This window comes from Fundulus heteroclitus, unplaced genomic scaffold (genome assembly GCF_011125445.2).
Source record: "Fundulus heteroclitus isolate FHET01 unplaced genomic scaffold, MU-UCD_Fhet_4.1 scaffold_71, whole genome shotgun sequence".
NCBI classification, from domain to species: Eukaryota; Metazoa; Chordata; class Actinopteri; order Cyprinodontiformes; family Fundulidae; genus Fundulus; species Fundulus heteroclitus.
In genome coordinates this window covers 401,426-415,766 of record NW_023397154.1, presented here as the reverse complement: position 1 = coordinate 415,766, position 14,341 = coordinate 401,426, and the positions used below count along the sequence as shown (strand labels likewise).

The 14,341-nt window shown below is 41.7% G+C and overlaps 1 protein-coding gene across 1 annotated transcript; it reads left to right on the top strand.

Moving 5' to 3' along the window:
* Nucleotides 1-1,986: 1,986 nt before the first annotated feature.
* Nucleotides 1,987-3,301, top strand: LOC118561759 (Fc receptor-like protein 5; the record flags this gene model as incomplete). The annotated part of the gene is made up of 4 exons (XM_036133963.1): nucleotides 1,987-2,254; nucleotides 2,334-2,579; nucleotides 2,920-3,084; nucleotides 3,201-3,301. Coding segments are annotated over 4 exons (780 nt in total), but the record flags the coding sequence as incomplete, so codon positions are not given.
* Nucleotides 3,302-14,341: the final 11,040 nt, after the last annotated feature.

Below are 14,341 nucleotides of genomic sequence, written 5' to 3'. Positions count from 1 at the left end.
TAAGAGTGCTACTATGATGTTAATGTGTATTTTTGTTTTTACATTTTATGTGAATATAGTTAGTTTTGCACCATCTTAGTGCTGCCCTCTTAATGTTGAATTATGGGTATTGCAGTTTAATTTTCCTATTGACTCAAACAGTTGCCGTTTCAGGATTATTTACCAAAATGAGACACGCACAACCAAACTAATCCTCCTTGAAATCAAACCCAGTAACGAGAATCCGCTCTCAAAACTGATTTCTATAGTAACAAACATTTATCTCAACCCACATAAAGGACCTCAGAACTATTCTGTTCAAAGCTGCTAGCAAAAAGCCCATCTGCTCCGTGTTAATAATTGTTTGATAATTTGCATAAATAGTGTCCTGGGTGAGCCCCTGTTTCTATGCAAAGTAAATCAGGAAAACACTGAGATAAAAATATGTACTTCTTTAAACTGGTGCTCTTGACAACGCCCGACCCTAATGCCGCCCTGGAGAACAAGGCATATTGTCAAAAAACCACCAGCAGCTGAGTTTTGGGTATTTAATGACCTGTTGACCTGTTACACCTTCATTATTTGAACACTGCTTACAGGTTTAAAATACATGCGGATTTTATTTTAATGTGTTCAATGGAGCTTTTAAATGGCTGCAGCATGATTGTTTTTTGAGGAAGTATTTAAAAATAGTTGCTGCAGAACATTATTATGCAAAACTGAGAAACTAAAAGATCAATAAATTCTAAAAGCATTTTATTAAGATCAAGAAAAAAGATCAGTTCATTCTCACCTCTGTTCAATTATTTATTTCTTGCTGATGGTGTAACATTACAGGCCCCTAGAACCAGATTGTGATGCTAGGAATTGACACACCCAGGTCCCCACCCTAGGCCACCACTGACTCCTATGTCACCCGACCTCAACATTCCTCCATTCTGACGTGAGCTTGCAGCTTTTCATACTAGGCCAGATTAAACCCCAGGAGCTAAGGTTTGACCACCAGGTGCTCCCCTTAACCCTCGGTCCTGCAGAGTGAAGCCCCCAGGATTACAGTCACACTCAAACCTCAGAAGATCATGAGGGGGTGACTCTGCTGAGAAGTGATCAAACATGTTCTGAGCGCCACCTTACTGAGGGCTTTCCAGATTACCTTTTAAATAATGTTGCTTAGATATTACATATATAGACCAATGGTGGCAGGAACCTAAAGATCCCTTCAGACACTCTTCAACCAATGTAGGTGTTTCAATAAATAAACATTGACAAGTCCCTTTCCTGCTGATTATACATAATGTTCAGCTTTTAGATGAATACCAGGCCAGAGAAGCAGCTATAATGTTTCTCTTTCCGTGGCTGTCCTTCAAACATTGTTTATATGTGAGCATCCAGTATGTGCATCTCTACTTCTTTAGATCTGCTCAGCTGAGGCTTCAAATAGAAGCAGTAGGTGTTTTGGGGAGATTTCAGAAGAGGAACAGGTTAAAATAGTGTTACTAAATGCTGTAGGAGTCTGGGTTGGTCTGACAAAAAGAGGAAACTGACGTTCAAAGTCTTCAAGCAACGGGAAGGAGTCAAGAAATACTAGACATATTCTATCAAAGTTCAAAATCTCTTTGGCTGTAAAGAAAGCTGATTTAAAAAAGAAGTTGCGGTGATCCACAAAGAGGAAGAGGAGCTTTTTACTGTCTGTCAACCTGCTGCTGGTCTCATTTGATCCAGCTGCAGAATGGAGGGAACATCTGTCCACAGGCTGCTGGGTGAGTCCCATCTGCTGGATGTGTGTTGGTGTGGAAATGTTGAGAGACCATCACTGCTGCTTCCCACAGCAGAGCGCTGATTAAAGCTCCAACTAACCTGAGAGTCATTTCTCTGCAGCTCTCATCTCTCTGCTGAGCTGCTCAACAAACCAAGGTTAGAAACTGCTTCTGTCACTGTTTCAGTCTGACTGACTCCACAGAGACGCTCCTGCAGGAATTAGAAACTATTTAACCTGCTTTCTTCCTCCCAGCTGCTCTAACTGTGAGTCCCAGCAGATCTCAGTTCTTTGAAGGAGACTCTGTGTCTCTGAGCTGTGAGGAGGACAACAGCTCTGCTGGATGGACTGTGAGGAGGAACACAACCAGAGAAACCAGGACTCAGTGTGGAGATGGATGGGGTAAACCAGCTGGTTATTCTTGTAACATCAGCAGCCTCCTCATAGAGGACAGTGGAGTTTACTGGTGTGAGTGGAGAGAGGGAGCAGCCAGCAGCAGCATCCAGCTCACTGTCACTGGTAAGATTAGACTGTGGAGTTAGTGTTGATGAAGCTGTGTGGAAATGGATGAAATGCTGTAGTTTGTCTCTGTGTTGAGGTGAATCAGTGATCCTGCAGAGTCCTGTCCTCCCTGTGATGGAGGGAGATGACGTCACTCTGAGCTGTCACACAAAGACCGCTCCCTCCAACCTCCCAGCTGCTTTCTATAAAGATGGCTCCCTCATCAGGAATGAGCCTGCAGGTCACATGACCCTCCACCATGTGACCAGCTCTGATGAAGGCCTCTACAGGTGTAGCATCAGCGGTCGTGGAGACTCTCCATCCAGCAGGATCTCTGTCTCAGGTCAGCAGCTTCACTGTTGTTTAACATGAAGACACGTGGTGCACAGTCCTGACCTTCCTGATGATTTATTGCAGCTCTGATTTTTGGTCAGAAGATCTAACTTAGTTTTCTTTGTATTTTGGTACAGTCTGATGTATTTGTGCAGCCAATCTTCATATGTCATGGTATTCAGTTTGGTTAGCACCGATGGTTTCTCTCAGCTCCTTGGCTGATTTAAACCTGTTGCTGTGGTGATGATCTTGTGTTAACAGAGCCCTGGTAGAGGAGTCTTAACCTGCTTCTGGTTTGTCAAAATATTTAATCTAAATATTGACCTGATTATATTTCACTGTTTCTCCAGTTAAACCTACAACAAGCCAAACTACAAGCCCCTACTTCGCCACATCTCCTCCTCCTGCCTCAGCTTCTCACTTTGTGTTCATGCTGCTCTTCCACCTGGTGGTCTTCTGTCCCTTTTTTATCTCCACTCTCCTCATGGTGTCTCTATATCGACAGAGAGACACAGGTAGCAGTCTGATCAATCCATCAATCAATCGATCGATCGATCGCCGTTAGAGAAAAATCTCTCCATGTTGATAACTTTTATCCATTTGCTTCCTTTCTAACCTTCTCTGACTGCAGGAAGTGACCTATTTGTTGCCATGGTGATGACTCCATCCTCCAAGACTGATCAGGGATTGGATGAGAATTATGATGATGTCACCACAGAGCATCACTTCTGAACTGATCATCTCATCACTCTTCTCCCAGTTTGGAAAACATCTGAACTCATAATAATGACTTCCTGAGATCACCAACATTTACTGACTGGGAAGAAGTGACCATCTGAACTGGACTTTATTGTATTAAGGCCTAGTTCCATCGTCTTTTATCGTAATTAGTGGCCGCTAATGGGAGCTTGGACCCCGGGTAACCCCTGGATACCTCCTCAGCAGAGAGGCTCTAAGCTTACAAGCTAAAACGCTCTCCCTCTCTCCCCCTGTGTCTATCTCTCAAATACAGCTTCAATGCAGATAGTAGAGGAGGGGAATATTGCTTTATTTCATTATTAGATGTGTAACCCAGATATTTATCCTGGTAGATTCTTCCTGGACAATATACAAGACAGTCTTGCATACACAGTTATAAAAACGTTGTTTGTGATTTTTTTCTTTTATCTAGTTTATTTATACTGATTTATTTTTTATCATCTACCATTTATTGCATTTTTGTTTAAAAGCTCAGTGTTGTAAACAGGTGTGTGTGTGTTAGGGGGGTTTAAGGCAACGACCAGGAGGTGTTTCCCTCTTCCAGGCCTTTCTAGGCTGGTCAAATCACAAAAATGGGCTAAGGTAATCATAGTAGGGAGGAGTCGAGTCAGACGGGTAAAAACCAGGAGGGCCGGTGGAACTGCAGCTTTAGACCGCAAATCAACTGAAATGGTTGCAGTTGTGTCTGAATCTCACGAGATGATTTTGGACTGAACTGGGCTTTATATAACTGCATATCGACTGGTTTAGTTTGTGTTATAAGGCTTCTTGAAATATGATTTAAAAATATATCAATAAATTGCTGAAAAATGTTGCTGTCTTGTATATCTCACACTGAACTTTAGCCATTTAGCATTTAAATATTTTAGAATTTGGTTACATGATTCACATTTCAGTGACACTGAAAGACCAAGAAATCAATTAAATACCAACATTGTTCAAATAACAGTTCAGGAGGAGCTGATGTAGTATGACAGAGAGAAAAATAGTAGGTCTGATGGAGTAAAGTTATGCCGGGCAACGCTAAGAAAGATAATCTACAGAGGTCCATAGTGTCTAATGTCTGTTTTACATTTTTAAGTCCTCATCTAGTTGGAGGCAGTGATGCTTTTTTATTTTTTTTCCTGGCTGCCAATTCAGAGAAGGTAAAGTAGTGGAAGAGAGTGGACCCTCTTTCTCACCAGAGAAACCTCTAACACCAAGGAACTCAGCTTGGGGTTTGTGAGTAACTTCCATACCACCTCTACACCTCTCTGCTGGAGTAACACTGCTGTAAGAGACAGTCTGCATGGAAACCCCCTCCAGGCCTCAGTTCTAGAGTGCAAGCTGCATCTCCAGATGTGTCTTTCTGGTACAACTCAACCTCACACATCTGCTCAGGCCGTTTTTTTCTCCATTGTGAGATGAATGAAGTATCAATTATTTATTTCTTGCTGATGGTGTAACATTACAGGCCCCTAGAACCAGATTGTGATGCTGGGAATTGACACACCCAGGTCCCCACCCTCGGCCACCACTGACTCCTATGTCACCCGAAATCAACATTCCTCCTAACTGATGTGAGCTTGCAGCTTTTCATACTAGGCCAGATTAAACCCCAGGAGCTAAGGTTTGACCACCAGGTGCTCCCCTTAACCCTCAGTCCTGCAGAGTGAAGCCCCCAGGATTACAGTCACACTCAAACCTCAGAAGATCATTGAGGTGGTGACTCTGCTGAGAAGTGATCAAACATGTTCTGAGCGCCACCTTACTGAAGGCTTTCAAGATTACCTTTTAAATAATGTTGCTTAGATATTACATATATAGACCAATGGTGGCAGAAACCTAAAGATCCCTTCAGTCACTCTTCAACCAATGTAGGTGGTTCAATAAATAAACATTGACAAGTCCCTTTCCTGCTGATTATACATAATGTTCAGCTTTTAGATGAATACCAGGCCAGAGAAGCAGCTATAATGTTTCTCTTTCCGTGGCTGTCCTTCAAATATTGTTTATGTGTGAGCATCCAGTATGTGCATCTCTACTTCTTCAGATCTGCTCAGCTGAGGCTTCAAAGAGAGGCAGCAGATGTTTCAGGGAGATTTCAGAAGAAGAACAATTTAAACTAGAAAATTTCTGAAGAAATTTAAGAAGGCGCCTTTCTCGTGGTGTGTATTGTGCTACCCGTAAGAGTTACCCTTGCAAATATCATATTCCTACGTTCACCACAGGTGTCTGTGGAGCATGTCTTGAGCATGTAGCTGCAGACATTTTTGACTCCAAAAAAGGGGTCAAAAATGGATATTTGACACCTCATAAAATAGACATGCTTTATCCGATATGGCCCAAATTTGTTGTGGAGCAATACATACTCTGTCAAGCAAAAGTTGGTAGGACCTTCCTAGAGCTACTTCTGGTTAGCAACATGCTAACCATTAGCCGCTAATATGGTTGTGTTCAGTATCACAGGGTGATGGTACTCTTTTAGTTTGGTCCAAATGCTGTACTGGAAAGTGCCTCAAAAAGGGAGAAAATGCGATTTTGCATGTTTTTTGTTCATGAAGTCGCCATGGTAACTCAAAATGGCGGCTGATACAGAAACAGCAGTTGACTGGATGAAGACGCACGTTTTGAAAAAGTAATTTTCTAAACTTGCCACACCGGGTAGTGATCCTGCGACCTCTTCACTGCCAATACCAGAACTAAACCACTGTACAAAAGACCAGCTCCATATACGGTCATGCATTATCTGGAGTTTAGCTTTGTTTCAGGGGTGGTTTTTCACTAATTTTGTCGCCATGGTAACTCAAAATGGCGTGAAGTACAAATAGCCCGGTTCACAGCGTCAAGACGCACGTTTTGATATATAGTTTGTGGGTGTACACCCTACGGTTCGGGCTGTATTAACAGTGACGGAAGAAAATAAAATAAAAATAAAGAAACCCTTATTAGGTGCATAGTAATAGGCACTGCCCATGCATTTGCATGGCAGTCGCCTAACTAGAAAATTTCTGAAGAAATTTAAGAAGGCGCCTGCCTCATGGTGCGTATCGTTCTACCCGTAAGAGTTACCCTTGCAAATATCATATTCCTACGTTCATCACAGTCCCCGCAGTGAGCATTGAATTGTGGATTATGGGATTTTGGCGTGTGTGGAGACATGCTTTATCCGATATGGCCCAAATTTGTTGTGCAGCTTTCTCTGTAAAGGAAATATACACTCTGTCAAGCAGAAGTTGGTAGGACCTTCCTAGAGCTACTTCCGGTTAGCAACATGCTAACCATTACCCGCTTACATAGTTGTGCTCAGTATCACTAGGTGATGGTACTCTGTTAGTTTGGTCCAAATCCTGTACTGGGAAGTGCCTCAAAAAGGGAGAAAATAATATGTTGCATGTTTTTTGTTTATAATGTCGCCATGGTAACCTCAAAATGGAAACTGATACAAAAAAATCACTTGACTGGATGAAGACGTCCCTGTCCCTGACCTGTAGTAACCTCTGGCCAGCATAGCTCCATTGTCATTGAAACTCACTAACACTTGCTGTCTGTCTGCAGCATGCAGAGACTGGGTCAGTCTGTGTAATTGGATTAGAATGGAATACTTTGCCTCAAACAATACTCAATATTTCGTCAACCGTAAATGATAGAGATGTAATTATTTCTGCGTTTATTTTGTAACGGATAGGGGAATAAGACAATATATGTTTTTTTGCTTGAAATACTTTAATAGAGGCGGAAAAAAATTATGATATAAAGGGGATTTTTTTATGTATAGCAGAAATCGTCTAAAAAGGGTCCCGAACAAATCGATCTAGCTGAAAAAGTATAAGAGATATCAAAATAATTCTTTCACCGTGAGTATCAGCAGGCTTTTGAGGACTATGATGCTTATTTTTATGTTTGTACAAAATTCGGTGTAGGCACAGCGACGATGTAAAAAAAGTGGATCATTTGGTGCAAAGGAAGTCTGATCTTTTTTCAGGATTTTGCACGTTCGCTACTCCCGAACAAATTGTTCCTGCGACAAAAGCATAACAGTTATCCACAAATCTCCTTTTTTGTGAGTGCCAGAAGGGTCTGGACATGCATGTGTGAAAGTCACATGTCTGTACATCAAACGGTTTAGGAGTAGCGGCAATGCAAAAACATGTGTTGTTTGGGATGTTCAGGTGTGATTTTTCAAAACGGCTCCATAGAAAATGAATGAGGAGGATTATGACTTGGTGTCGCTCTGAGGTGATTTACAAAAAATCTATAATGAGGGTTACATTTCCTGAATTCAAACAAAAATACCTACGTTTTGATGTATAATTTGTGTACGTAGAGTGAAAATTGAGCGAGTAAGCTGAAGTTGTTTGGAGTTTGAAATCTTTGAAAACGCCAAAGTGGGCCACTGTGACAGTAGGGGAATTCCGTCCATAGACTTCCATTATAAACGATGATTCTGCCGATTTTTGGGCATCAGAATCACAATCAGAATCAGGTTTAATTGCCAAGTAGGTTTGCACTTACAATGAATTTGACTTGGTATTGATGGTGCAGACAAAAAATAAGAATACAGTAAAATAAGAAGCAAAGGATATATACACAGAAGCTGTATACACTCAGCAGACTGTGCGTCAATGTAACGCAGAAACTTGTAAGTCCTGAACAACGGAGAAACACAGTGTCCAGTTTCACGGGTGGCTCTTGGCCTTGTTGATAAGGCTGGTAGCAGATGGGAAAAAACTGTTCTTGTGGTGTGAGGTTGTGGTCCTGATGGACCGCAGCCTCCTGCCAGAGGGAAGTGGCTGAAATAGTCTGTGACTGGGGTGCGAGGGATCAGCCACAATCTTCCCTGCACGCCTCTGAGTCCTGGAGGCGTACAGGTCCTGGAGAGACATGAGCTTTGAGGAGTAACTGTAAGAAAACCATAAAAGATATCCGCATCCCGTTTTCACTTCTGAGTAGTTCAAAGATATATCTACAAACTGGAAGTTAAATGGTGTTCGCAGGTGAAAGCATGACGATACAGTACAGAGTTGAAAATGGTCGTTTGGAGTTTTTTTGAGGCTTTCTTTCTACCCGACTCCATTCATTCCTATGGGTTTTTTTGGGGTGGTAACTCGAAATGGTGTGAAGTACAAATTTTCCGCTTCACGGCATCGAGACGCACGTTTTGAGATATAGTTTGTGGGTGTACACCTTACGGTTCGGGCTGTATTAACGGTGATGGAAGAAAAATAAACTATAAAAAAATAGAAAATTTCAGAAGAAATTTAATAAGGCGCCCACCATCTGTATGTGCTGAAAAGGAAAATATAAGCTCTTTGGAAAGAATGCTGCTCATTTCAAATATGTTTGCACCCTTAAAAATCATCCTTGGTTGTAGGCTTTGCTTGGGGATTTTGAATCAAATGCTTTTAGAGGTTCTTCTTAAGCAGAGGTTTGATACAAGTGTTAAAAGATTTGTGTGCAGTTTGGCACCAGATTCAATGTGTTTAAGGGTGACACTTGACAAAAAGGTGTGCTCAACATAATATTTAAATATGTTCACGTGACACAAACAAAACCTACAGCTTCTGGAAGTTGTAGCACCAAATAATTAGCAAACAACAAGCTCATGTTTCCATTTTCAATGTTTGTAGTATTTATTTGCATGGGAGGTTCTCCCTTGCATTGCTAGGAATTGTGGAGCCCTAGAAAGAAACCCATTAGAAGCACTGTTCCAAAGTTGGCAACATTTTTAAAAGAAGCCTTTTTCCATCAATGTGCACTTATGAAATAATCTCCTAGTTTAATTAAATGCTTGCACTGCTTTTTCTGTTTTGTTACATTTGTTGTTTATTTAGATTTTTAATGTTGCTTTCCATGTAAGTTATCAGATATAATGAGTGCATTTTTTGCAATGCAGTACTGTCGACACACTGTACCAAAGACTAGTGCGATGCACAGCTCCGCATTTTGGAGAGGTCAACTGTGTTGGAGAAGTGGTTTTTGGTTAATTTTAGCTCCGTATTTCAATGTGAGACGCTGCAGAGCTGCAAACTCCATATTTCGATGTGAGGCGCTAATGAGCTAATTGCCAACAGCCGACAGGAGAAGGTCTGCATCGAAGCAGCATGGGAAATTGGTGTTATGAAAACATGATTAATTTCAATGTAGCATGAAAAATGTGATCAGTTCTACAACAGAAAAACGCATGGAATAGTTTTTCCAGATCCTGCTGAGACATCAGTCCTTTAATCATGGAAATGTTCCTCAGGTGATAGAAATCCGACCTTGTAATTGTCTTTAGATGCTTTTGAAGGTTCAGGTCTGAGTCCATCACAACACCCAGATTTCAGGCGTGATCGGTGGTTTCTTGCTGAAGCAGCTGTGGATGCTTCAGCAAGAAACTTTTGATCTCTCCTCTATTTGTCCTAATATTATTACTTCAGTTTTGTTTTTATTCAATTGAAGAACATTTTGTCACATCCAGGCATTGATTTCTTCTAAACATTTCCTCAGTGGTTGAACTGGTACATAGTTACCTGGTGACATGATGATGTAGAGCTGTGTGTCGTCTGCATGGTAATGGTAGCCGATGTTGTTGTTTGTTATGATCTGAGCTAGAGGGAGCATGTAGATATTGAAGAGGAGGGGAACCAGGATGGACCCTTGGGGAAAACACCTGACAGAAGGGACGTGTTTATTATCTGAGTCAACTCAGACGCTATGACAGGCAAAACTTTCTTAAAGAAAGCTGTGGGTAGAACATCACGGCAGCAGGAGGAGGAACTTAGCTGTTGAATAATTTCCTCTAAGCTTTTGTAGTTTATTTGGCTGAAATGGGACATTTGGTCAAGATCAATTCTAGTTGGAGACAACTTTGTTACTGAACTTGATATGTATGTACAAACTGATCCTCTGATCTTTAGGATTTTCTCAGTCAAGAAGTTAGCATATTCATTGCAGGCCCTGATAGAGTGGAGTTCGGAAGTCACGGACACAGGAGGATTTGTTAACCTGTCGACTGTGGCAAATAAGACACGAGCATTATTGATGTTTTTCTTGATGATCTCATAGATGAAAGATTCCATTGCCCTTTTCAGTTGTAAGTTATATCTGTAAAGTCTCTCTTTATAGATGTCATAGTGAACCTGAAGTCTGTTCTTTCTCCACCTGCGTTCAGCTTTTCAGCACTCCCTTTTTTCACTTCTAACTGCTGGAGCATTTCTCCAAGGAGATTTTTTCTTCCCGGAAGAAACTTTCACTTTAGTCGGAGCAACGCAGTCAATGATGTCTGAGACTTTAGAATGAAAATTATCTACTAGCTCATCTACTGAGTTGCAACCCAAGGTTGAAGTAGAACAGTAAGGTTGGATAAAAGTTTCTGTGGCATCATCCTTAAAGTTGCATTTTGACTCATTTGGCCCTTTGGCTAAATGAGTCACTGAAAACAAGCTCTGATCTTTCTCTTAGTTTGGCAGGAAGAATCTGGACAGAGATCCGGCATAAGATGTTTTTTATAGCCAGCAGGGCCTGCCCCAGCTATGACTGAGAGTAGCCTTCATAGGCCCCATACAAGGACAGTGCTGAGTGAAGCCTCACTGCAGGCCTGACAGGGTTTCCCCAAAGTAATTCAATCCAAAATAAGTGCCTTTCTCAGCCTTCATCACCGCAAGCCAGAGTAAGCCTCCCGGTCCAGGGAGGCTAACTTCCCCCAGAAAATGTTCAGTTAAGTGCTGCTGAAAACACCCTTTGAATGTCAACCTTGTCACAAAACATCCTGGTAGAGGCATTCTGTTTGGCACAGAAAACAGGGAAAGTTGGTGTGAGATTAAACAATTTGGGTATCATATATTTTTCAGTGTTTTAACTATGTTTTGAAGCTAAAACTGAAGTTAGCTCCAGCAGCCCTGCAAGCAACCTGCTAGCTCTTTTGAGCCTGATGCTAATAGATAGAGATAGATATCTTTATTGTCATTTTGTATGCACAAAGTGCTTACAGAACGAAATTTCGTTTACATACAGCTTGAAAAAAGTCAGTCTAGAAATCACTCTAAACATCACAGTAGATTGCACTATTTTTCAGGATAAAGATGCAGCGATTTACGTAAACAATTGAAATGAGAAACAATGTAACAATGTAAACAATGCATGGGAAATAGACAGTGTGCTATTCACGTATCCAGATGCCGCAGCAATTTATGTAAACAATACAAATGTAAACGATGTAAGACAATGTAACAATGTAGACAATGCAGGGGAAATAGACAGTGTGCTATTCACGTGTGGTACAGAGTCCATTTGTGGCTTCAGCATTTCAGCAGCATGAAGCATGTGTGCAAATGTGTAAATGTGCAGTTATGCGAATGTGGTGCAGTGTCCATTTTGGGTTTCAGCAGTTCAGTCCATTTAGTGGCTTCTGCAGTCCAGCATTCTGCAGTCCAGCATTCTGAAGCATATGTGCAAATGTGTAAGTGTGCAGTTATGTGAATGTGGTACAGAGTCTGTTTTTCGGCCTCGACAGCCCAGAGTCACTAGCAGTTCAACAGTCTGATGGCAACCGGGAAAAAGCTTTTGCAGAACCTGGAGGACCTACAGCGGATGCTGCGGAACCTCTTCCCAGAAGGCAGCAGGGAGAACAGTCCATGGTGGGGGTGTGAGGGGTCCCTGATGATGTTACGGGCTCGGGACACACAGCGCTGTGATGAGATGTCCTTGATGGAGGGAGAGGAGCCCGGATGATCCCTTCTGCTGTCCTCACCACTCTCCTCACATTCTTCCAGTCGGCGGCACTGCAGGCTCCACCCCACACAGTGAGACAGCTGGTCAGAATGCTCTCTATGGTGCTTCTGTAGAAGGTCTTGAGGATGGGCGGGGGCAGGTGGGCTCAGAACATTTTTAACAGTGTAATGTGCTGGCATTCATCTAGACCAGGAGTCACCAATATGGGGCCGGCAGGCTCCTAGTAGCCCCTGAGGGCCACACGTGGGACCCTCGAGCCTGTTCTAAAAACAGTACAACCCGCCAGTGAGCTGCATCTAAAACTTTATTTCATTATATGCCTCTCTCTGTTTATCTACACTTGTGTTTATATAGATTTAAAAACAACAATATCTATAACTTTTTTATTTTAAATAAAGTTTAGGTGAACTCCGACTCTTCCAGTTCAAAGGTCAGTACTGGTAGCCCTTCGTATGACACAACACCAATGAAGTAGCTCTCAGTTTCAAAAAGATTGGTGAACCCTGGTCTAAAGCTTATTGAAGTTGCTAACATCATATTGTAATTACTCACCACTTCTTCTTTTTATCATCTTGTTCTTCTCCTTCATGCTATTTCAGGACTATTTAGCAAAAACAGACACTTGTTGCTATGCAATTGAACTAATCCTCCTTGAAATCACCCGCAGAATAGAGAAGCTCAAAACTGTTTATATAGTAGTAATCTATAGTAATCTATAGTAACAAACATTTTGTCACAACCCTCATAAAAGGCCTCAGAACTGTTCTGGTCAGAGCTGCTAGCAAACAGCCCCAGTGATTCCCATCCGCTCCATGTGAAAGATTGTGTACATAGGAAGTTTTTTGCATAAATTCTGTCCTGGGTGAGCCCCTTTTTCTGGGCCCCCACTCCTAAAAGACTTTCTCTCCGCAGCCAGAAGAGGAAGGTTTGCTGCACACGAAAAGATGCCAAAAGAAAATAAATCGGGACGCACCTGAGAGATGAAAATATGCATTTCTTTAAACTGGTGCTCTTGACCAACCTTGACCTTACTGCCGCTCTGGAGAAGAGCCCGTATTGCCAAAAATCACCACCAGTTGAGTTTTAGGGTTATTTAAAGCAGTACTAAGTAATTTGCAAGGGCCGCTTGTGCAACATTGCTTATTTTGTTGCCCAAGTAAGTGACTTCACGGTCATAAACAAGACCCATAAACCAGGACTTGGGACTCACAAAATTTTAAAAAAGTCAGAAGTCGCTCATAATGAGCAGATTCGTAACACGGCTATTGATGCGAATGGCGTTACACTGGGTTGCCGTAAAGGTGTTTGTCTTAGCGCAAGAACAAGAACAGAGCCGCAAGACAGCTTCTCAATCGTTTCAGAAAAAGTTAGATTATCATTAGAGGGACTTAGAAGAGGATATATTAAGCTTAGTGGTGCTTTAATTGACCTGGTGACCAGTCACATCTTGATTATTTATTTAGTTTTTAGTCATTACTTACGTACTTATTCTACTTTTGTGCAGGGGGTTTCTGAGGAACTCTTTCAAAACGATACAGTACACGCCGCAGCAGAAAGTTGTTACAGAGAACTTGGAAAATGAGTAAGCGATAGGTTTAAGTTGAATAAGATCATAGTGAGTCAGTTCATGAGTCACACAAAACATGTGCCTAAAAAAAGATCCCTGTTTCTACAAGTGAAAATTTGTATCGTAGTTTGCAGTGCGTTTTTACCTCTTGGTCACTCTAAATTTTTTACTACAACAGTGAACTGATCAGATTCTCTCCATAGAAAAAACTTCAACCTTAGCTCCGCCCACTTCTTCACCTCCTGCCTCAGCCTCCCTCCAGGTCAGATTGGTCTGCCACCTCGTGGTCTTCTGTCCGTACTTCATCTCCTCTCTCCTCTTGGTGTCTTTGTATCGACACAGAGCACACAGGGAGCTACATTGTCACACACATCTGTGACTTATAAAGGTCTGTTCACGGTATTGTACTTTAGAACTTTTGCTCATACCCATTGTACGTGTGAGTTGTAACTAAAGTTCTCGTTGGCAATAGACAGAGGAACGATTTCTCTCCGAGTCTTCTTTCTTTTTTAAGGTTCAATAGTTAAATAATCTCCCACAAAGGTAACAGACTCATTTTCTGTCTGGATAATCAATCAATGCTTGACTGACAATTAAATCTAAAGTAATCAATACTTCTATCTATTTTTTTCACTTTCTCCATCAGCAGGAAGTGACCTTCCTGTTTCCATGGTGATGGCTCCACCCATCCACAGTGATCAGGGATTAGACAACGATTAAGATGATGTCACCACTGAGCATTTATTTTGAAT